We start from the raw sequence: 23,860 nt of genomic DNA, 5'->3' as shown, positions 1-23,860 counted from the left end.
GGGTGCTGTGCTCTCTTGCCAGCCCCTGTCAGATGCCCTGGGACAAAGGAGGCTGGAAAAGCTGTGTACTTGCCTGTGGATGAGTGCAGAGCTCTCCTAGGGCAGCATGGAGCAGAGGAGGAGTGCTGCTCTCCTGTTAAACAAACTGATAAGGAAAACCTTTTTGTTTACCTTTCGTTTTGTGCAAGCAGCTGTCCTCTCAGCTGTTGCTAGCACCTTGGTGGTATTTAACACTGCTGTGCCCTCCCAAAATGTCTCCCTCCTTGCTTTTCCCTTGCTTTCTCACAGGGATATTTGGTATAGCTCATGCCTGAAGCTGTGGGGAATGGCAGGGGAGAGAAAACTCAGTCCTTCATGACTGCAAAATAGTTTATTTGGCCTCATGCTTGCCAGAGTGGATGGACACAAGTGGCTGCTGTGACATCTCAAGTGACTGCACTGCAACCAAGATTGCTTCGTGTTCTGCACGGTGGAGAAAAGGAGCAGAGAGTGCCTGTGCAGCACCGAGAGGCTGGGAGGGCCAGGACAAGATCTTGGATAACACTAATTTGTATGCCTACTCTCTGCAGAATCTCAAGGGAGCAAGATCCCATAAAGGAAGTGCTTTTTGCATAGCAAAGCATACTGGGGAAACCCCGAGTTTGGAGGGATTTTGTAGCTCTGAGCAGCCAGGGCGAAACTACTAGATGAGGGTAACTGTGGCTGTGAAACCAAAGCTGAGTTTGCATATGGCAAGCAGGTTACTCTCATGTTTTACTCAGCATGTTACAGATTGTTTTCACTTTACAGCCATTGCAAAAGGCTGGATTTTAGTTCTGCAGAGTTAGGCCTTCCCAAAATGACTGGCAGTGGTGGCTGGCATGCCAGATGTAGTGGTGTGTCATAACGCACAGGGGCTGCGCACCCCTGGGAGAGGGGTGGCTGTGAGTGAGCATCTTGGACAGTGGGAGGAGGACGGTTTGCAGGTGGTGAAGTGCAGTGAGTGCACAAAACAAGCAAGAATTTTTCCTCCTGCAGGCCAGGGACACTTTAGCAACAAGTCAAGGTTGTGCATGTTCTCTGCCTTTCTTTCTTCCAGATCTTCCCTCATCCTTTCTCACTTTTCCCCCTTGCCATCAGAAAGAGCCACTTAACCAGCCCCCAGTCAACTAGACCATCCTCCTAGTTGCACTCGCTGGTGAGAGGCTTCATTCTAGTCCAGCCTGGTTTTTAGGTAGTCTTCCCAAGTCTTTGCTTAGCTTTCCTGTGCACACCACGATCAGTAACATTGGAGTAATTTCTTCAGTTTTCTTCTCCCTCCTTTCTGTTGTTGCTCTCTTATTACATTACTACCTGTGTGGTTTGGATAAATTTGGTCTTCACAACCCGTCAGGATGGGGTTCAGATTCCAGGTTTCTTGCACACAGGAAAGTGTCTGATATAGGTGAGAATTACATTCATCTAATGTGTTGCCTGAGAAAAATGCTGTGACTCTCCCTTAGCATGCATATAGTAGTGTTTCTTGTGGTTACAATTGTCCCTTTGGTGTCCTTGTTATTTCTAGGCCCTTGGGATGCTGTTTTGGCACAAGCACAACATCGAGAAGTCTTTGGCAGATCTGCCAAACTTTACTCCGTTCCCAGATGAGTGGACAGTGGAAGACAAGGTCTTGTTTGAACAGGCCTTCAGTTTCCATGGGAAAACCTTTCACAGGATCCAGCAGATGGTAAGTGGTGTCACAGGAATGGAAAAACAGAGCAGTCGGTTGGACCGTCATCTTCAGTGCTGATTGTGCTGCACTCCTGTCTAATGCTCTTGGGGAGAGAACAGGCCAAAGGGAATGTGAGAAGAAAAATAATCCTGTGAATAGAAAGGAAGAACACTGCCTCCAGAGTCTCAGTAGAGGTGTTTTCCTGAAGTGCTTTAAAGATTCAAGATAAACTTTGTCTGTGCAATTCTTTTGGTTGGAAATTACAGTTTTCAGTCAGTCCCCTGCGTGCCATGGTAGTGTTTGTCTCAGCTGGAGTTCAGGCATGGTCTGTACACACGTGCCCAACCACACACAAAGTAAAGATCATCTCTCTGCAAAGTTGATTTTCTTTCTTACAGCCTGCTTTTTAGGAATTCATTTTATTTGACTGTGAAGTTTGTGCTTAATGTGATTTGGGACTGTCAGTGGATGCTGTGGTGGAGGTTTATACATCATTGCAAGTATTCAGTCCTTTGCTTTCAGTTAGTAGTGATATTTTTTAAAACTGTAGTTGAAAAATTCAAGGGTAGGTTTCAGCCTGAAAGGGAACTACTGGGGTGTGTACAACTTTATTTCAAAAGAGGGAGAGGATGGGATGTAACATTTTTTTATTAATTATATCTTGAGAGTTTCTTTAAGTGGTTCATCACCTGGGTGGGAACTAGCCTTTGTTCTTTGCTCTCCTTCAGTAAAGTGCCTCTTGAGTGTTCCAGCAGGAGCTGGTTATGTTGGTTGTGACCCTTTGAAGTGAGCCTAGGCTGCTGCAGTCTGTTCAGCCTCTTTAAAGCACGTGTGAAGGTCTATGTTGCTGATCCTGCTGAAAAGCAAAAGGCAACTAAGTATGAGGCAAAACTGCCAGGTCCCTTTTCAAAAGGGTGGCAGGGAGTGGCTCATTTTCCTCATGTCCTCTTTGAATGTTCCTTCACTAGTGTTTGTTTCCAAATGTTCTGGGAGTCCTAGGGTCTCCCACTCCCTTGGGTCAGATGCTGGGGCTTGCACACACTATGGACAGCTGATATAGACCGGAGAGTTGTGGACTTCTGAAGAGTAAAGCTGTTTCCTTCTTTATTCCTCTGTTCTTATGTAGCGGGGGAAAGAAAGGGGGAGGAGAATGTCCTGGGGAAGACAGAGAACATAAAGCCTGTCCTGTTGCTTGGTTAAATGCCGAAGCAAGAAATTCTCAATTCAGTTTATGTGCAGAAGCATGACTCTGTCCCTGAGTGAAGTGCATTCCAATACAGGGATGCCAAGCTCATGCACTGTTCCCTAGGTAATGATATTTTTTTACTGTTGCTCCCAGAAAAGCCATACTGTGTGAGAGGAATTAAATGGCATGAAGCTTTGTGTTTAGCAGGGGACAGGAATCAATGGCTCGGGAGCATGTTAGTTAGTTTTATATGCTGCCCCATTAGCACCAGTGCAGCTTGAAACTGAGGGGAAAATAATCAAAGCCAGAGAACTAAAAGTAAGTTACGTGATTTACTGGAGCTGGTTCTGATATTTTGGCACCCTTAGCCAAGTTGATGTAGTCAACTTGTTTGATGTAGCCAAGTGTTTGTAGCCAAGTTGATGTTTGTCACGTATCGCCTTGTCCCCGAGTTTGTTCTATGGAAGTCTTTAATTCCAGCATACCAGCCTGCTGCATGGCTGCTGGCACCACAACATGGACACAGTGCCTGTGCTTTCCCAGCACAGACAGATTTATGCCTGTGTGCACCTGTGGGCCAGGTTGGTAGTTCTGGTGCCATTATTAGGACCTAAAGTCAACCTGCAGTCTGGGAACCAAGTTTATCTCAAGTGAAGGCTTAAACTGCAGTATCTGAATAAGAGAGATCTGGCTCTTGCTCACAGTTTTGTTTTCCTCACAATCTGTCCTGCCCTCCAAGCTGAATCAGACACTTACCTAAAATATATTTTATCAGCAAGAAAGTCTGGACTTCTACCTTGTGGAAGTCCTGTGTAAGAACATCCATGCAGACTACCTGTGAAGTAGAGAATTAGTCTTAATGTAGTTTTATGCTTTTTGGAGACAGACTTTTCATTCATGGCTACTGGGCAATGGCATTAGTGTAAGAGGGCAGATAGAAAAATCTGAGACTCGTGTTTTTCCCATATCCTCATGTCAGCATACAGTAACATTTCATCTTTTGAAAACATCTCTTGTTGAGACCTTTGAATAGACTTCTTCATGTGAATGGTGTGAATAAGGCTTTTTAACCAAATTTCAAAGATATGCTTAGGATGTAGCCTGCAGTTACTGTGATTGCTTACACATGCCTCTGCTGGCTTTTAAAACTGTTATCTCAGTTTCCGGGCCTCATTTTGGATTTGCTCTTGCTATGTTCCTCTATTCTGAAGGGAACCAGCTACCTGGCTGGTGAATGGAGGCTTGCTGAGATGCTCTTAAAGATTTTGATGTCCTAAATAGTTGGCACTAACCCAAAGCACTCCCCCGCAGATAATTTTTGGAAAGGCTGCAGAACTGCCTTACTCGAGCCTTTGAGAGAATCAAGGTAGAGAGATCAGATGTTTCTTGACAAAACCAGACTGATTGTGTGTGAACTCCTGGGGATACTTTACATATAAACATATAAAAGGATACATGTTTAATTTACAGCTTCCTGACAAATCAATAGCCAGCCTGGTGAAATTTTACTACTCCTGGAAGAAGACAAGGACTAAAACTAGCGTGATGGACCGTCATGCTCGTAAACAAAAAAGGGAACGTGAGGAAAGGTAGGTTTGCAAGCAGAAAGGCTTGACGCACACTGATTTCTTTAGACTCTCTCAGAGATTCCTGTTAGCTTGTAAGAAACCACATGTAGGATTTCCCCCAAAATGTTTCCTGGTACCGCACCTTCTTTCCCCACCCATCTTCCCTGCTGTGCATGTGTTACTTTGCTTAAAGCCAAAAGGAAACTGTTGGCAGTTAGGTGTTCTCCCTTTTTCAACACTGTATAATTCCCGATTGCCCTCTAGTGCAGTGATTGCTGTCCCATCACTTTAGAAGCTTTTTCTCTGATGCTGCTTGAGGGTGGAGAAAATGGAATTAAAACTGTTTACAAGCTGATTGGCACTGTTGTCAGCAGAGCCAGAAAAGCTGATAAGCAGGACAGTAAAAGGAGGTAATGAAAGAGCTAGAAATCTGCTGTTGTTTCCACCATGTGATGCTCAGTAGAGTGAGAACACGCAGCTGATGAGGAACAGGCTCCGGTGCAGAACCCCTCAGACTGTGCATATGCGCACACACTTCCCCTGCTTTGTCCTTGGAAAACTGTTACTAGTATAAGGCTGTCAAGCCAATGCCCTGTTCCTTGAGAAAGATGAAGTTAAGGCCATATTTTTGAGTGACTGAGAAGAGGGTAGCGCAGGGAAAGTTGAGTTCTCTGGCAGAGGTGTCCCAAGGAGAGCTGGGTACATTAGGATTTGGGGGAGGGTGGTGGTGTTAGGGAGGTACTGCCACTGAGCTTCAGGAGATGAGCTTGACTCCTGATTGTGTAGCTTTGTCTGCAAGTTCACCCTCCTGGATACCCCTGCAAACCCTTGAAGGTGGGTCACGCAGTGGCCTTGTGCGTATTGCTGGAGGCATCTATACAGTTAGAACTGCCACTTGCTGACTTTACCTGATTCTGGAGCTGACAAGGGCCTCAGAAAAGTGGTGACCTCAGGTGCGTGTGGGGAGAAAACCAAGCACTCGAACAGCAGCAAATCCATCGGCTTGCTGCAGGTGCCTTCTCAGCCTGCTCTAAGATGCAGTTAATGTATTTGCAGACCAAATTTGGGGTGTGCTTGGCTTTGGAAAACTCCTAGCATAATGGTGCAAAGTTCTGCAGCAGCTTTTCCCTCAAAGGACTTGCTGCTCTAGCACTTCTCCAGGAGCTGTACGCTGGCTCTAGGGTATATGAGTGAGCCCTGTTTGGGAAGGGGGAAGAAACGTGTTTCCAGGGTTGAGCAGTACTACGCCAGTGAGTCACTCAGCCTCTCCCATCTCTCCACTAGATCAGCAATGCTTGCCTAGCAGGCAGGGCCAGGGAGAATACTACCAGCTAACTTGTCCAGTATTTCATTGGCTTTCTTTGACCTGAGTCTCTCTTTCTGTTCTCTTCTTTTCCTTTCTCTGCAAGGCTGTTTGGATTTATTTCCTTCTCCCCCTCCTGCCTTTTTTTTTTTTTAACTTTCCTACTAATTTATGAGGGGGGTAGAAAAATCTCTTAAAAGAAGTATGTGTTTGTCTTAGACTACATTTAATACTACTTCTCTATCTTTGCTTTTTGCTCATAAATGAAATTACTGCAATTTGGAAATACACCTCTCTGGTATCTATGCCTGTTTGCTGGGAAAAGCAGCACCTCAGACCATCTGGTGATTGGGAAAGAACTATGGGCTGCTGTATGCTGTAATTGTGTAACCTGTGAGGAAGGCAGCTGGATTGGAAATGTCTAATTTGGTTTGCGTCTGCAGCATGCTAAGCACCAGGCCATCAGCTTGGTGTTTGATTTCCCTTCTTCCCCTCCATTACGTAAAATAGTCAGAGCTCTACACCCCCAAAGGATTTGTTGGTGCAGCCTTGCGGGGCATGGAAATAAAGCTGTGTGAGTTTGGGGTGCCCAGATTTTGAGGTCGTAATGTGCCATTGTGTGTTTGAAAAACTTCAGAAATGTTCTTCAATTAATAGTATCAATGTCTAAAATGGCAGAAATGAGCGGGTGGATTTTGGTCTAGCTCATATCTAGGGAACTTGCTGGAATAGAAGAGCAAACTATGACCACAGTGAAGCCTGTGGCGCTTTGCCCTTTGCAGAAAGGCTGAAATTTGAACCTAGGTGAGAACACAAAGAAGCTTTTTTGGAGAGGCAGTCTGAGGTATCTCAGTCAAATGCTGCTGTATCTCTTCTGTGGTTTCGCAGGGAAATTCCCCAGCTCCTCAAGTTTGTCACTAAAATAGCTCCCAGTACATTTGGGACCAGGTTTTCGGTGACTCTTCTTAGTTGTAGCTGATGAGTTTCATGTGTGCAGCCCTGGGAGGGAGTTCTTGTGAGTTTATTCTCTGGCATCATGATTACATGAACTAAATGCCTTGTGTATCAGCTGGTGAGCCAGGCAGCCTGCGAGAGCAGCAGCGGCTTGTACAAGTGACTGCTCCTGTGGAGACAGACTCCAGCTCAAACCACCCAGCGGCACGTTCCTCCTTGGGGTATTTCTGCACAGGAGGTCACTGCAGCATGGGGACGGCTGCGAGTGAGCCCTGGTACCGCCGCCGTGCTCAGAGTCCCCGCCGTGCCTGCTGTCCCCAATTCCTCCCAACGCAGCCCAGCGCCCCAGCAGCCCGGCACAGCTTCTCCTGGGGTTTCTCTGCGCAGCCCCGCCGTGTGCTGCCGCTGTCACCTGCCTGCACCAGCCCGAGTTCCTCGGCCCAGGCTATATAAAGTTTGACATGAAAAAATTGATTAATAATTTAAAAAAAAGCTGACCTAATCAAAGCCTTTTTTTTTTTTTTTTCCGTATTTCTTCCTCTTCTGGGCATCATCCCAAATGGTGCAATTAACTTTAGTTGTGTACAGTACAAAAATTCTAAATGATGAAAATATATTTGATTTAATGTCTGATTAAAATTCCAATGAAGCCAAACTGGCCAGGTGTGCCAGAGTCACTATTGATACGGCCCCAGTTTCATGCCTATTATTGTTCTGTAACTGATAACCTCTCTTTCTTTTCCAGGAGAGAATGAAATGTGAGGCTGTCACTGGAAAACAAAACAAAACAATCACACACCCCCAAACTAAACAAACAAAAACCACAAACAAACAAAAGAAAACAAAGGACCACATTTTTTTATGCTTGTTCTTGGGGGAGTTCATCTTGTGCCTGGCTATTTTGCTAAATGTTAAGGAGTTATATGAAATATGTGTTTTAGCTGCTTTCTGTAATTCTTTGTTTCTGTCTCAGTTTGCCTAAAGTTAAATTCTCAATGTCCCATGTTCTTTAAAAGATAACTTCTGCAATTGGTTTCATGTATTTTGCCTTCATTTGAGCAGACTTATTCTGCCTAAGTACACTATGGAGAAGTCTTTCTTTACAAGACATGGTCCATAGTATCTTTACAATTAAGGATTTATTGACTTAAACCAAAACCAAATAAACAAAAAACCCGAACCAAAAACACCTCACCCCAACCGCATAAAAAACCCAATAAAACTAAGGAAAGCTGTTGGACTTGCTGTTGCACCCATACATTTCTTTTAGCATGCTCTTTATGAAAAAAAGAGTGCCTCACAAACTAATACAGTGTTGCTTGCTTTTGTTTTCCAGTGAGGATGAAATGGATGAAGCAAATGGAAATAACCCTATTGATATAGAAGTTGAACAAAACAAGGAGAGCAAAAAGGAGGTACAATTCTTTTCTTACTACTGTACAAATGAAAGTGTTTACTTACGAGCTGCTTCATGTAGAAGCTGACAGTATCTAATTTTCTTTATTTGTGCATTGTATAGTTGTCGTACAAGAAAAGAATTGTCTTCAGAATTATTCTTAGATCAAGACAAGCATAGACAAATAAGTTGTTATAGATGGAGCTGGGAAAATTTAAGCCTTTACCATCGCATGATAACGTACTATGCGAAGCTTTCTAGTCTCTTTGATTCAAGCCTGGCTGTGCTAGCTTGAACCACCGTCAGTGGTGGTTTAGATCAACCTAACTGTATGGAGATGGAGTAGAAGCACTCAGTGTCCCCACTGAGTTAGCTTGGTGGAGGGAAAATATGTCCTTTAATCTGTTCAAGGTAGACTAGCAAGAGTGTATTTATCTATGCCTTAGATTCTAAGTTAAATTACTGATGTACTGAAATCTTCAGCGATAGTTCTCAGGATTTCAGTAGCACTAGGAATGTAACCAGTGGTGACCAGTAGAGGAGAAAGCTTTCGTGTGGCCAGTTCATTTTGTCTGTCAGAGGGGCCTTAGCCTGTTGTTATGCCCAGAGTATTTTTTCTACTTAAAATGTAGCACTGGCACCTCACTTCAAGTATTTCATTTTGAGCAGGCAAACAGTTCTAGGTAAAAATAGAGCCACACAAATGCAATAGTTTTGAAAATACAGTCTGTGGTGCTTAACAGGAAAGTGTATGCTTTTATTTTCATGTGTATAACCTGCTGGTTATTACTAAATCAAAAAGCTTTGCCGTTTAGCAGAAGCATGGGTTGTATGTGTGAGTTAGTGCTACAGGAAGATGTTTACCTTAAGGCCTTCACTCCTTGAAGTAGCTCCCTTTCCTGATTTCTCGTAGCCTGATTTCTCTTTCATGGTTGTTGTCTTTCTGGGTTTTTTTAAGGGTATATGTAGGAAAAAAAAATACTAGAATTATTTGAAAACATGCTTGCACACAGGCAAAACCAAGGGCCTAAAGGAGCTGCTTTGCCAGTCACTGTCAGTGAGGTTAATTCCCGTAATAAATTATTTTGAATGGAAATAACTGAGAGATCACAGCACTCTAGTCTGTTCTTCACCCGTGCCAGGGTGCTCTCTAGACATTCCAGAAAAGCCGAGCCGTTGCTTCCACCGAAGGAGCTGGCATCCTTGATGACTTCCTAGGAGCACAACAGATGTGAAGCCACTCGCGGTCACCCTTACAAGAAGCTGAGTTCTCAAAAACCTCAGCAATACCCAAACCGGAAAGGTTCTCACTGGCCTAAGTTGCAGCTGCATATGCTGCAGCTCTCCACTGTAAATAATTAATACTATAATCCCATTTCCCATTATTCTGATGTGTTCAAGCTTAGATTTTTCCATAAGCTCTTTGAAAGCTTGCATCTGTAAGAGAGCTCCTTTCAGTCCCCTTGATGATTGCTTCCTTCCCTACCAATGCTGGCATGCTCTGAACTTGCTGCCGAAGAGAGAAGGGTTCTTTGCCAGCTTGGCTGTCTCTGTTGTAAGGCCAAACCGGAGCAGATGGCTGACAGATGCCATCAAGACATTGCTGTAGAAAGTCTTGTATGCAAGGAGGCTGCCTGCCCTCCCTGTCACGCTAACAGAGGCCCTGGCACTTCAACCAATCAGAAAGAGGTGACCAGAGCTCAAGGAGCACGTGCAGTCTGGCTGCATATGCAATGACAGGCACTGTGGGGGCTTTTCTGGTGGGTGAAATGAAGCTGATAACCTGTGTAGCCTGTTTGTTTGATGTGATTTTGCAGTACCTGAGCCTGGGGCTGATTGAAAATGCCTTGAGAGCAAGCAGGTATTTTGTGATGGTTACATTTTAGATGTGCAGGGGTGGTGACGGTTCCACTACCCCAGGACTCTTACCGTAAAGAACCTCCCTGTCCGATTCCCGCAGAGATGGTTTTTCCAGCTCTGAGACATGTCAGTTACTGTATGACTTGCCAAGTAATACTGGGATTTCTCAGAGTATCTGAAATCTGTCATTGTTTCCTCTTTTGGGGATCATTGAAGGGGGAATCTTCCCTTTTTTTAAGGTACTTTCAGTGTTAGTGCAGGTTTCCTCAGACAGTGACTTTATAATACTGAGGTCATGAACTAGAGCTGCTTTCTCCGCATCTTCCCTGTTCCTGGAAGCACCTCCCGCTTCGTCTCAGCTTTTACATAGCTTGAGATAGCTTGGTCTTTTCTCTTTACACTTGGAAATCTGGGGAAGGGAACTTTGTATTAAGTGGTTTGTAAGACTGAAGTGTGCTGGATAGCAGTGGCAATATCTAAATAAACAGAGAAGCACTGTTAAATATCTACATTTTAATTTTCTCTGTTTTTCATGAATTGATTTACTTCTACAGACATGTGTGGCCAGCAAAGCAAGAGTTTCCAAGATGGGGTTGGCGTTCGAGTTTAGAGAGTCTATGCAATATCACTGGGGCCTAGAGGCATGTGGAGCTGTCAAAAACCATTCTGCTGGAGCTCAGGCTTTCTGGCTTCTTGTCCACAGCACAAAAGAGCTTCATATTCTTTGAACTGTGTAAAATAATAATTTGAAACTGCTTTCATTTTTCCTTAATATTGAGGCTTCTGGGATATTTGCACTGCAGGTGTTGCACGTTGGTCAATTTACAGCCTGAATCTGTGGCGAGGCATTACTGCATCATCCTGTGAAATTCTCTATGTAGATGAAATATGAATAAATCTGAAATGTCTATCTGTGTTGAATAATTTACCTGGCTCAGTTATCAAAGTGCTCACTTGTGAAGCACTGAGCTTACCTCACATCTACATAGCTAAACCAGTCTGGTTTCTCCTGCTCCCCACTCCCTTCTGCAAAAAGAAATAGGATATCCATCCTGCAACAGCAATAGTTACTTCTTGCTCCTGGGCTTGCCTTAGGCATCATCTCTCACAGAGTCATTGGCACTAAAAGGGGGAATAAAAAAATGTTGAGAACAGGCAGTTGTCCACATTGCTGCTCCCATGTGGCTCTGGCTGTTGAGCCCATGAAGAGGTTGCAAGTTTTTATCTGCCAGCAGCTGTGCTGGGGTCTTCCAGTCTTTGGGAGGCAGAGCCTCATGATTACATGGGGCTTTGTGCTCAGCCTCATGTGGATTTGAATGTGAGTGTTTTAATGCTCACTAATGAGCAAATGCTGCAAACTGTGTAAAAACTACATGTAGCTGCAAATTAGGAGGGAAACAATAGCGGTAAGTGAAGCCAATGTGTTTGAAGCTGGCAGTGATCAAGCAGAGGATTTCAGATGTGTGGCCTCCCCGCTCTGCTTTTCTTTTCCCCGCCACCCTTCTTCTGTTCTGTGTTCTTGGCCAAGCTCCAGCCACTGGGTAATAAATCTTGGGTATGAGTTGCTTGTTGAAAATAACTACTGGAAGAGATGGTTTTGGTATTAGAGAATGTGCTCCTGAAGGATCTGTAGTGTAGCATCCTAGCTAATCTACCTGTTAGAGGTGTGTGCCTAATTCCTTGCTTTATACAGAAGGCAAAAATAATTAGTGGCATGTGAAATATTCCCTTTTCCAAAAGAGACCTAACTTTTATTTGTGGGCAAAACTGCCAGTTCCAAGAAACAGCGTAATGATCTAAGAATCATTTTGTAGTCACCTCACTCCTTTATCTATGGAGTTTATTTAAATAAATTGGGTTTATTTTTTGTCCTGACAGGTAGAAAAACAAGTCTCTGTAAACTCTTCTAGTTGTGTCCTTCCCCTGTCTCCAAACTTCACTTTGTTTCCTTCTGGTGTTCAGTTAAACTGATGTGTTGAGGCCTGGTGATAGAAGCAAGAATAGAGGTTTTGGAGTCTTGGAAAATAGCTGCTGGAAAATTGGTCATGTGTCTCCCAAACTGAGAAGAGGCAGAGAAGACAACCAGTATCTATGTAAATATTGAAAGCTGCCTAGAAGAGAGGTTTGTAGAAGATGCTATAAATGGCATGTCATACAAACAGTAAAAAATGTCTTCCTGTTCGCAGGCAACCTTTTTCATTCTCCAGCCTTTGAGGATGGCTAAAAGTCATAGAATCGCAGAATGGTTTGAGTTGGGAGGGACCTTTAAAGATCAGCTAGTTTAGTAAAATGACTGCTGTTTGCCAGGTGCCACCTGCTGAAACCGTTCCTCAGGTGAAGAAGGAGAAGCACAGTACACAGGCCAAGAACAGAGCAAAGAGGAAACCTCCCAAAGGAATGTTCCTTTCCCAAGAAGATGTGGAGGCCGTTTCTGCCAATGCGACAGCTGCTACCACTGTACTCAGACAACTGGACATGGAATTAGTCTCAATCAAACGACAGGTAGGGATGGGATGGTTCAAGAATAGCTGCTCGTTTTGATGGTGGTGCCCATCATAGTCTGCAGTAGTTCACAGGAATTTGTAGCTTGACAGTGAAGGAACATGTGTTGGTGTTTAGTGTTTCTTGCAGTTCAGAGTTGCTTATGTTTTAATGGTGGACTTCCCCCAGAAGACATTGATTTCAGCAGTATCTGATTTCCAGCTGTAACCGTCAGTTTCCTTTGCCTACAGTACTTGTGGAACAGGCAGATGTCTGTTTTATTCTTTCTTAGACAGGCATCATACAAACTTCCCTAGGTGCCTTTTGCTTCCCTGATGGATCTGCTTTTTAAACAAATGTTTTTCAAATATCTGTTAGTATGGACAGGTTTACTACATGAGTTTGTTTCCTAGATCTGAACATTTTCACTGTTTTTAGAGCAGAGATCTGGCTCAAGCTCTTTATTAAACTTAATAGAATTGGTATTTTGGCCTGAAGCCTTTTTCTTGGCACTCTGGGAGAAGCAGAGCTCTCTAGCAGTCTTTGATTCATTACTTGTGAACAGGGCCTGCCTTCTTATGCTGGGCTTTATACAGACCTGGAAGTTGGGGCAATTCTTGCTCCAAATAACTTGCAGACTGGATTGAATAAATTAAATGGGATTTCCTGATGTACCAGCTCCTTCTGAATTCCTTTATTCCAATATGCAAACTTTCTTTTTGGAAAAGGGGAGTTGTGAGTAGAACTGGAATGCTGAGCTTGTGGGGTTCCTGCTGGGGCTGCTGGAGGAAGGCTTGTCCAAAGATTTCTTTTGTCCCTGTTAAAGAGATGAAACTTTCTTTACAGATTCAGAATATCAAACAGACAAACAGTGCACTCAAAGAAAAACTTGAAGGTGGTGTAGAACAATACAGACTTCCAGAGGTAGGATCACTTTCTGACCTTTGTTTATTGTGGAGATAAATGCTAATCTGTGTTTACATACCAGGTCTATTCTGGTTTCCAGTAAAGTAGGACCAATGCCCTACTAGTTGTCAGTGTGAATCAAGACCATTACCATATTCACTGTTGTGTAACAGAAATAAGAGATGAGAAGAAAGAGCAGTGTTTAACACGTGAAAGTGGTTTCTAACAGAAGTACAGGTATCCCAGATATGCCACATTTTGTCAGTGGTGTATCCATGTGCCCTTGTGAGAGAGGTAGTTGCTTTGCTTTGAATACCGAGAAATGTAGGAGAGGATGTTAACGACCCATCCTTCTCTTGGCACTGGGTGCTTTTGCTGTTTTCCTTCCAACTCTGGTACCTCATGCTGGAAATAATTTGACCAAGATTACAGAGGGTGTCTGTGATCAAAACAAGTAGGTGCTTTGGAAGAGCGTGGCTTGTGGTTATCTGCTCAGACCATTCCCTGTCTTTTTGTATTCCCATGACTTAGAGGCACTGTGTGTGTCACAGTTAACTGAATGGATGCCGAACGCAGTTCTTTGTTGAAAACATTGTTGCTACTAAAAGGAATGATACAGTTTGATGAACAGCCAATTCCTTGTTTGGTTTTTATGAGCTTAGACACAAGGGAAAGTTATTGCTTATGTAAATAAAGTTACCTAATTTTTTTTGATGTCTAGGTCGTTCAGAAATTTAATGCCCGTTGGACCACGGATGAGCAGCTTCTTGCTGTGCAAGGTATGGCACTATGAGTCTATTTGTCCTTCAGTTGGTGGTAATCAAAACCAACTGTGTTTCAGAGATGTGTTACCCTTAGCGGCTAGTGAAGGATTTTGTCATTGCTGTGCATTAAAGCCCAAAGAATGGAATTTAAGAAGGAAACACTATCACCCCCTACCCCTTCTGGGGCAGTATAAATTGTACAATATGAATGTTTGCAAATAATCTCTGCTTGTCCAAGCTTTCAGAAAGTGAAACTCTCCTGGAGTCTTTGCCTACACAGCTTCTCAAGTAGTACAGGCAGATTTACACAGGTCTTCTAGATTTGGCTCTGCCCATCTTTATTTTCTCCTGTTCTCCAAGGGCTGGTCTTAACTGTGTCTCCTGCCCATTTTAGACTTTTTATTTTTTTCTGCATTAATCTGAGAAAGGCTTGAAATGTTGACGGAAGTTCATCTTAGGGACCTCATGCTGTAACTTGAGCCTGATTTGTAGTCTTTGTGGAAATAACACATTACTTTTGTTTTTGTTGGTTTTAGCAATCAGGAAATACGGACGAGACTTTCAGGCAATCTCTGATGTGATTGGAAACAAATCTGTGGTGCAAGTGAAAAACTTTTTTGTAAATTATCGACGTCGTTTCAACATAGATGAAGTTCTACAGGAGTGGGAGGCAGAGCATGGCAAGGAGGAGACAAATGGAACCAATAACCAGAAGCCTGTAAAATCCCCAGATAATTCCACTAAAATGTCCGAAGAGGAAGATGAGGTAAATCCAATTTAAAAGTCACATAAAATTCCCAATCTGAGCTCAGTTCAGATAAATGTATGTATATATTTATATAGATACTCTTTTTGCGAAAGCAGTTTTTGACAATCTTCAGTCTGAGCATATTTCACTTCCTCTGGATATACAGATTCCATTACCGATTTTGGAATTGGGAATTCCAGAAATGTATGAAAGTGGAAAGAGAACAGTTAATTTGCAGCCCTCTGACAGTAACTGTATCTCATCAGCACATGGACATTTTAATGCCTCTTGCTGCTGACGCCCCATACATCTTTATCTCACTTGGATGTTTTCCCTGCACTCAGTTCTCCAAGCTGTTCTAGGTTTGGCTTTATGGGACCGTACAGTCTTCTGAGGCAAAGCCACTCTTTCATTTTTGACAATGGAGTGGTTTCACTCGGGGGAAGGGAAGAAAGCTATGAACAAGGCGAGTGTGTGAAACTCTTTGTTCTGGAATTACCTAGAGACAAAGTTTCCTTGATTTACAGCAGTTTCTGTGAAGACAGAAATTCTAGAAACAGCTTCTCCTTGATGGAGCTTCATGGAGTTAACACTTCTCCAAAGACAATGTGTGTTTAAAGTTGACTAAGAGACTGTAGAGTGTTTAAAAATGAAAATTAGTTACAAATATGTAATATTAACAGAGTCTTGCAAAAGAAAACCCTGCTGGAGGTTTGTATGTTTAAAAATGTCCGATCTAGGACTCCCTTTGGCCTAATTTTATAAGACAGCTTGGCACAAAAGCTGTATCTTCTAAATGCAAGCACAGTCAACAGTGTAAGGCAGATTTTGGTCTTACATGGACTAAAGACTTCTTAGTATACTGTATATTTTTGTTGCCCTGATTTTGGTTGGCTCATTTGTATGTTGCTGTTCAGACACTGAGAGCAGAACTTCATTGCTTCACAAATCCTAATAACATGTTATTCAAAGATGGTTATATCTGCGGACTAGGTCCAAAGGTATGGCAGATGAACAAAACCAAACTCAAACTACTTGTGTCACTGCCTCTTCCTGTGACTGGCAAAGTTATACCTCTTGGCACAGCAGAGCTCTTTTTCTCTGAGACCTCCAGAATTATTCCTGGCTTCAAATATGCCCTTGATCCTGGAAGTTACAGACAAAAAAGGGGAGTCTCACTTGAGATAGGAAGACAATGGTTGCAGCATTAGCTGGAATGTGCTGATGTGGCCAAGTGTGTGGATCCCAGACAAGTTAGCAGAAGAGGAGGGAGAGTGGAGGCATGACAGCAAGGTCTGGTGGAGCAGCACTCACAACCCCAGACTAGTGATGAAAAGTACCCAGGCTGGAGCTTGAGAGAGTGCTGGGTGGTAGAAAGGGGGCCAAAACAATGGGCTGGTGGGAATACCTGCAAAGTCTAGAGAAAAGGCAGCTATTGTGGGAGCCAGGCGGTTCACTGTGTCCTGCAGTACTGTTGGGGATGAGAGCAGAGCCTGCCTGCACCAGGGCGGCAGTGAGCTGCCAGGCGTGACACACCACGTATGCCTTACACTAGCACTGTGTGGCTTGTGGTTCTTGCTGAAGCCTGTTCTGGACAGCAGGAACCGCTGTGTCACGGCTGGGAGGAGGAAGGTGCTGGCAGCACGAAAGGGATTTTAATTACCAAGCCTGCAGCTCTTTATGAAAATGCACGAAGGAGGAACACAAGGGTGTTGCACAGTGGACATTGAATGACCACCATGCTCTCTGAGCACATCAGACATTGCCTTTCAGGCTGGCTATAAATGTGGTGCTCCTGCCTTCAGAGGTGACATGGGCACGGTGCTGACCGGGTGCCTGTCTGAGCAGTTCTGGGGAAAAGTGAAACGTTACTGGGATTATCTATCATATAGGTGAGCTGTATGGGCTAGGAGCGGGGTTCCTGGTCCCTCCTGAGCTGTGCAGTACTGTGCAGCTCCTGCCTGCTCCTGACAGCACTTGCACAGGCAGCTGGTCCAGTCAGGTGGCCTCAGCAGTAGCCAGGAGAAGATTTTGTTGGCCTAGCACTGCGGTCCCACAGGTTCTTTCTCCCCTGTCCTGTTATGTGTGCCTGGCTGCTGGCCTAGTGAAAGCTTTGTCAGCCCTCTGACTGCTCTGGGCTTTCCCCTTCGGTGTGTTTTCACAGCAAGTGGCCACAGTTCCCTTTTTTTTTTTAAGGGGGGAGGTGAGACTGCTGATTATAAAGCAACCTCAACTCCAGTCTTAATTCTGTGTGTTTATACTCCCAACAAATCCCAGTGTGGCTCAGAGTAGGGGAAGCTGCTGTGATTGCTCCCATGCGCCAGTGTTGTCTGTTTTGTTGCTTTTGGTACCGTGGATCTGGGGCGAAGTTTGGAGATGCAGGAAAGCTGATGTGTATTCATTTTTGAACTAAACATCTCCTTTTTCTCCCCCCTCCCCCTTCCCTCCAGGCTACTTCTGTTCTTGATGTCAGATATGCATCTGCTTCGTGAGAAGGTGCTGTAGCCTAGAACAATTTGTGTTGACTACTGTGTTATCCAGGATATCAGGTATTAGCAAACCTCAGACAGCCATCTGCATCATATCTGTGGACAAGCAGCTATTACCAAAAAAAGGCAAACGCTTCCAGTCCCGTGCTACATCTGCCTTAATCTCCCCTCATTTTCTCTATACTGCCTCCACTTTCTTTCACAAGCACCCAGGTAGCTCAGCTCTCCATTTCATCAACGTCCTGTCCTGCTTAAAGCATGGGGATTTCTAGATCCAGTAACACCTGTCTGTAAATTTTGACCAACCTGCAAAACAAGGAGCTCCTTAGCAGCCCCACAGTAACTCTACACATTAGGAGTTCTTGTAATACTTGGTCCGTAGGGTATAAGTACATATTGCTGCATGGCCTTGTGGTCTCCGCTTCCTGTGTATTCTTACGATGACACTATTATTAGTGAGCTTTCTATAAAGGAGAGGTCTGTGCACATGCCAGTGGTGTCAGATTTGTTCTGAAATGACAGGGCATGTTAACAAGAAATCTTGAATAACACAAAGTGATAGGAAATGTTATTTCTAAGGTTTGCTCAGCCCAAGGTTGTAAACGTATAGCTCATTACACGTCTGGTTTGTGCAATTCTTTACACTGTATTTGTGTGATCTTGCTTCGTAGAAAGCTCCCTAATTGAGCATTTTATTCCTGTATATTTTAATGGCTTTTATTTAGTGCAAAAGGGAATAAGTAACCTGAAACTGTTTGATATACTATTTAACCCCTGGCATTCAGCATTTGCATTGTAACTTGTTAAATGAGCGCTACACAACTTTCTTTTTCCTGATCCTCTGCGGGATTAAGTCAAAACAACTTTCTCTGGTGCCTCTCCTTTTGGAATATGTGCCTTTTTACATTTGGCTACCATAGGTCGCTTTCTGTCCCAGTGTCTCATTCCTCTTCAGAGCGCTGTTTGCCAAAGACATCAAACTGCTTCTCCCACTGCAAGTCTGGATGAGGGTTGGAGCACAAAATTCAACCTTCAGGTAGTTTTTGGTCTCTTAGAAGTTTAATGGAGAAGAACCAGGTTAATTCCATTGGCCATTTTAACCCTTCTGAAGCACACATCGCTTTCATGTTCTGAACCAAAATATGCAATTTAAAATCTAAGAGGTGCTTTTCTGAGTACTTGGTGCATGCAGCTTTCAAATCCCCAGCCCTCTGCTCGGATGACATGTGCTGTGGCCTATCTAGCTGGCTTGAACTGGAGCTGCTCTTGAAAGTCCCATATGAGGACTTTGCACCTTGAACAAGGCGGTTGCTGACTGCTGAGCAGACAGTGTTCAGAGAAGCTAGAAGCAGCAGTATTACTTCTTGTCCAGTGGAAAGCTGCAAAATAACACTAGTCACAAAGTATTTAAAAATGGTTAATTTAATGATGTTGGAAGAAACCACCAGGTGTCTTTGTGTGGGGGAAAAAAGGACCTTTGCCTCTGTTCCTCTGCAGAGGGTTCAAGCCAAGGCAGCACACAGCGAAGTGTGGCACCAGCCTCTTAACACAACCTGAAACGAGCTAGTCTGTGTCCTGGCCTGCAGCTGAGGAGCTGCAGCTCGCAGTCCGAGCTTGGTGCTGATGTTTGAGCTGCCGGGCTGTGCTGTGTTGTGTGCTGTGGTGGTTCTGTTCCCTGTACTGAAACGAGGCAGGCGAGCGCCAGCTGGCTAACAGAGCCAGCTGTGACTGCACCTCTGGCAGCGTAGACACAACCCAAGGAAAGGCGGGGAGGTAGTGTCGTGTACCACTGAGACGGTGTCCTCCTTGTGTCGTGTGTGAGGACAGTCATTCATCATCAGAAATAGAGCAATGCTGCACAGGCGAAGGAGGGGTAGGCATTTCTTAGGGCAAGCTCGAGTGTTTCAGCCATTTTGGAGCTGATCCTGAGCAGTTTCATTCTGGTAGCTCCAGAGAGATCCTTTGAGGCGATGGGAGGATGGAAAGGTACTATTCCCTGTCATCTGTATTGGAAACTGTAATCCCAAATTTGTGGCAGCATCTATACAGCTGTTGAAGTGACCTGGAGGCTCTGGTGGTGGCCCTGCGGATGTTCTTTCAGTCCATTTGGAGTTGGGAGTATCTTGTGGGAACGGACACTAGTTATTAGCCAGTATGAATTAAAGATGGGCAAATAGCACTGTGAATTCAGCTGACAGTTCTGGTGTAAAGCAACGCCGCTCATTAGAAATAATCTAGTATTAAACCTCCCGCTGGTACCAGTGCGTGGAGAGAGGTCCTCGCTGGTGGGAAAGGGTTGTGAGCTCCCGTCCCAGCTGATCAAACTCACCCGGAGAGGCTTCTGCTGGAGAGTTGAGTTACCTGTGAGAACTTCCCATCGGTTTTTGCCCTTCAATCTGTCCATTGTATGATGAGAAAAGTTGTGTTTTGGCTTCATCCCCAAAGGGTAGGGGGAAACATGTATAATTCGTGATATTAGGAAGAAAAAAGTTGTTTACTTTTCAGTTGACGGCTATCTTATTGTAGTTGATACATACAATATAATAGCACTGTATTTTAAACATATAGTTTTTTATGTCCTCTTTAACTATCTTTTAAATGCGAAGAAATCATTTTAGCTTTTGAAAGTTTAAATGATTTGGTCTTGTTTAGGTGAAGACCCTCTTCTTGTTTTTCACGTGGGTCAAGCATTAGATACATCAACTGGTTGCATTCTGATTAGAAGGGTCCACAAAGATAACTGCATAAGATAGAATATTCACTTAAATTTTGTTTCTTAAACTATCAATGTGAATGTCATAATTATATATATTTTGTGGAAAATGGGGAAATTATTTCTCCTAAGTATAAGTTATTGTGCAAAATATGGTATCGTTAAAGAAAATGATAGTTTAAGTTTTAGTTTTAGAAATCTTAAAGATATAAAAAGTGTATTGCATATGCATAAACAAATTTCATTTGTTCTATTTAATTTTTATGTAGTTGTGTAAAGTGCTAGGTAACTTCTTTTTTCGCTTCTCCATTAAAACAACCTTGTTACTTGAATATTCGTGTTTAACTGGTTTGAAACAGTGATCAATTTTTGTAATATAATCTTATAACCAAGGGAAAAAAATACATGCCTCAGTTGTGCTTAACAATATAGCAACAAAGTACAATCAGATGCTTGAGACCATAGTAGCCATAACTGGTAGTGCAACCACAACGGTTGTGTCTTGATATATTTAATACCAATGGGGATAGTGAATTCTTAATATATTTTTACAAGTTTGCAACCAGGAAGACCCCATAAATATCCACTAGAACACTTTTTAAATAGGTAATATAAGAGTGAGACTCTTATTCTCTTAAAGCAATGTCCTGACAAACATTTTTCTTTCCTGTACAAATACATCTGAAACATTATGTAGTAAAATATGCTCATTGTCACTTTAAATTTCAGTTTTTATTCTCCAAATCGCTAATATGCTGTTGGTATTCTTGCACACCAAATATGAGCCAAACAGTGCATTACACTAACTTGATCACTGGATTTGTGAACATAAATCTCCAAGTCAATGAAGCGCAAAACTATCGTAGGAGATTTCTGAGCATGCGTTTTTTTCAAATCTGTATAAAATTATGCGTAGCCCGTTCAGCGATGAATGGCCTGATATTTACTCTTAACAGAAAAAAAAAGAAGGGTTTTTATTAGCTCCAGCTTGTCTTCAGCGAGTCAAAATCTAGTGATCTTGTGCAATGCCCCTAAAGCAAATACTTTTCTGCCACTCCCTGGATTAATGCAGCTTTTCCTGTTGATAGTAAAGCACAATTGCAGTGAAAGTTACAGTTCAGAAGATGGAAGGTCAGTATAGTCTATGCATGTTGTATAATAATGAGTGTTTACATTCATATTCTCCTAAAATAAAATTTATACTGGAGTGTATAGTATTCCATTATGTAGATTTTATCAATTTTGTTAACTGCTTATAGATTGCTTAAAAGAAGTTTTTTCAAGATTTTAAAAGATGTATAAGGTTAAGTTTGCAAATATAATGGAAATGCTGTATAGCTTTTGAAGTGACAAAATACTCGTTGGGATTTTAAAGAAAGTATGTTGTAATAATGCTGTTGTAAGTAATATTTTAAATGTCTTTTTTGCCTGTTTTCTATTATTCAGCACACTTACTGTGATGAATGTTCATAGCATTATAAAATTGCTTAGCCACTGAAAAGTAACATTTGGTTTTGAATTATTTTACTGTATGAGGAATTATAGTGGGGTAAATTCCTTTGTGAAATTCTACATAATTCATTTTTCTATGATTTCCAATGTTTGCTGACATCAAATAAAATTTTTTCAAGCCATTGATGTAATAAAATATGTAGTAAAATGTTATTGATGCGAAATGTGGTTTTGAAATGTAATCGATCCTGTTACCTTTCAAATTTTGGTCAGGAGAACCCCCCGGGGCTTGTCCCTTCCCATACCACGTCACCAGGATGTCGGAGGTGTTGGAGCCCAGGGCAGCTGCTCTGGGCAGAGCGCCGGGCTCTGGGGATGCTGAGCCGCGTTCAGCGGGTGCTGCCAGCTGGAGCCACCCCAGGGGACTCGTGCCGGTGGCCCTGGAGCGACTGTGGCTCCTGGTTTGGATGCAGCGCGTCCCTTCCCCGGCCGTGCAGCCGCGGGCTCCGCAGCCCCGCTGGCTTTGGCAGCTCCCGGCTTTGGGAAGCGGTGGGACTGGGGTGCTGGCTGGTCCTGGGCGGTAGAGCTGGAGTCCAGCTCGTAGAGAACGGATGGAGATGAGCTGATGGAGTCATCGCTGTTTTAAGAAGAAAAAGCCCTGCTGGCTGCTGCATGCAAAGGGCCAGCACTTGGCTGTACATGCTAACAAGATTGTCATCTTTGTCCTGCAATCAAAGAAATGCATTTGAAATGTACAGGAAAAGGCAACTATAGCAGTGTGTAGATGTTGCTATCACAGATGCTCAGAATTGCGGGAAATTTTGCCCTGGGGTTGAACTTTGGGCGTTTCAGGAAGGCGGTGTGTTCTGCCTTCACGTGCTGGGTGCAACCAGGCACTAAATGCGGAAGCACAGACAAGACATTACGAGGGAAACTGCTTTGTGTTGTCTTGGGACATTCCGGAGGCTGGGCACTCTTGTGAGTCTGGGTGTTAGCCCAGGACAAATGGTGAGGAGTTTTCTCCTTTCCTGACATGTGTTAAATGCAGCAGAACTCATACAGCAAGACACTGTGATACTGAGGTGGTTTCCAATGCTGTAGTTTATGGAGGGCAGGAATCAGCTGTGCCCTTCTATGTTGTAAAGCAAGGGGGGTGGGGAGGGAGTTGGTGTCGGGCTTTTGGAAGCACAGGCAGCATTTTTAAGAGTTGAGGGTGTTTCCTTACTGGAAATAGTCTTTGTCATTTTTCTGGTGGTGCAGAATCTGGTACCAGTACCATAAAGTAGTGATGGGCTCTTTCAATGAAGTTGTTTGACTCAAAGATCTTTCAGCCATTAACCTTCAATACAACCCAGCCCTTCCTGCCCATGTGCCCTCCCAACCCCAAAGCAAAACAAACAGAAACAAATAAAAAAGGAGGAACTTCCTCTCCTGTCAATCAGGGGCCACGGGCAGGTGAGGAAATGGGGACTTCATCTGCCCAAATACACACCTGAGGAATCTCCTGAGGAGCCCAGAAGCAAAGGTAAAGCAGAGGTAAGGCTACTACTTATAAAAACACAGGTGCTACATTTCTACCTAGCAATGATATGTATTTGTGAATGGAAATGCAGTGTTGAATTAATGCCAAATGGAGTTAAAAAGCTATAATTAGTATTCCTGATAGCCTGTTCCCTACATAACAAATTGGTGTCTGTTAACTTACAGTGTTGAAGTCTTAAGGCATCAGCACTCCTGCAACTACTGTGGTTTAGACTTTAATCTCTGACGTTAATTAAGCTTTGGACCTGAACCAAGGTGAGGAACATGTGGATATAGGGAGACTTTAGTTTCCAGAGCACATGTGGGTGTCCTCGTGGCCCTTCCCCTCTGCAGGCTGTGGGGTGTGAACAACACGGCAGCACCGGGCGCTTTCTCCCTCAGGATAGGAGCTGCCTTGCAGGATGTGATACGAGTGCAGGCTGAAAGGGAAGGGATTCAGCGTTGGTGCTGTTTGTGCACTGAGATCTTAATCTCATCCCCAAGTATCAGCTTTATGAAATAAGACTCTATAAGCATGGATTTTATTTCATAAACCACCCTCCAGTCTGAAAGATAGTGTGATGTTTGAGAACTGGGTATCAAACCGCTGATCTCATTCCCCTCTAAACCATGCTCTGTCTTATCCACCAAAATCCTCTTTGAACTAATAAAAGCAAATGTAATTTCTCATCTTGCTTTTCGTAAACACTAAACAAAATGTGCCTGTATGTAAAAACAAACAAGTAAAAAAACCCCAACCAAACAGCATCCCTCAAACCTGCTGCTGGGGTAGGAGATTGTTTGCTTTTACTGTAGAAGGGCCAGGGAC

At 43.5% G+C, this 23,860-nt stretch overlaps 1 protein-coding gene across 2 annotated transcripts in view; it reads left to right on the top strand.

Annotated features, from left to right (window-relative positions):
* Positions 1–21,723, top strand: part of RCOR1 (REST corepressor 1) — an 84,843-nt gene extending 63,120 nt beyond the window's left edge. For both annotated transcript variants that reach the window (XM_065063440.1, XM_065063441.1), the window contains 8 exons: positions 1,544–1,705; positions 4,347–4,465; positions 8,038–8,116; positions 12,265–12,459; positions 13,285–13,362; positions 14,066–14,123; positions 14,645–14,874; positions 17,307–21,723. In XM_065063440.1, the coding sequence (XP_064919512.1) occupies positions 1,544–1,705; positions 4,347–4,465; positions 8,038–8,116; positions 12,265–12,459; positions 13,285–13,362; positions 14,066–14,123; positions 14,645–14,874; positions 17,307–17,348 (963 nt within the window). In that variant the 3' untranslated portion in view covers positions 17,349–21,723. The remainder of the gene's footprint in view (positions 1–1,543; positions 1,706–4,346; positions 4,466–8,037; positions 8,117–12,264; positions 12,460–13,284; positions 13,363–14,065; positions 14,124–14,644; positions 14,875–17,306) is intronic.
* Positions 21,724–23,860: the final 2,137 nt, after the last annotated feature.

The sequence above is a fragment of the Columba livia genome, chromosome 5 (genome assembly GCF_036013475.1).
Source record: "Columba livia isolate bColLiv1 breed racing homer chromosome 5, bColLiv1.pat.W.v2, whole genome shotgun sequence".
Taxonomy (NCBI): Eukaryota; Metazoa; Chordata; class Aves; order Columbiformes; family Columbidae; genus Columba; species Columba livia.
Note: the sequence above shows the minus strand (reverse complement) of the source record. Positions and strands in the feature narration are given on the sequence as shown.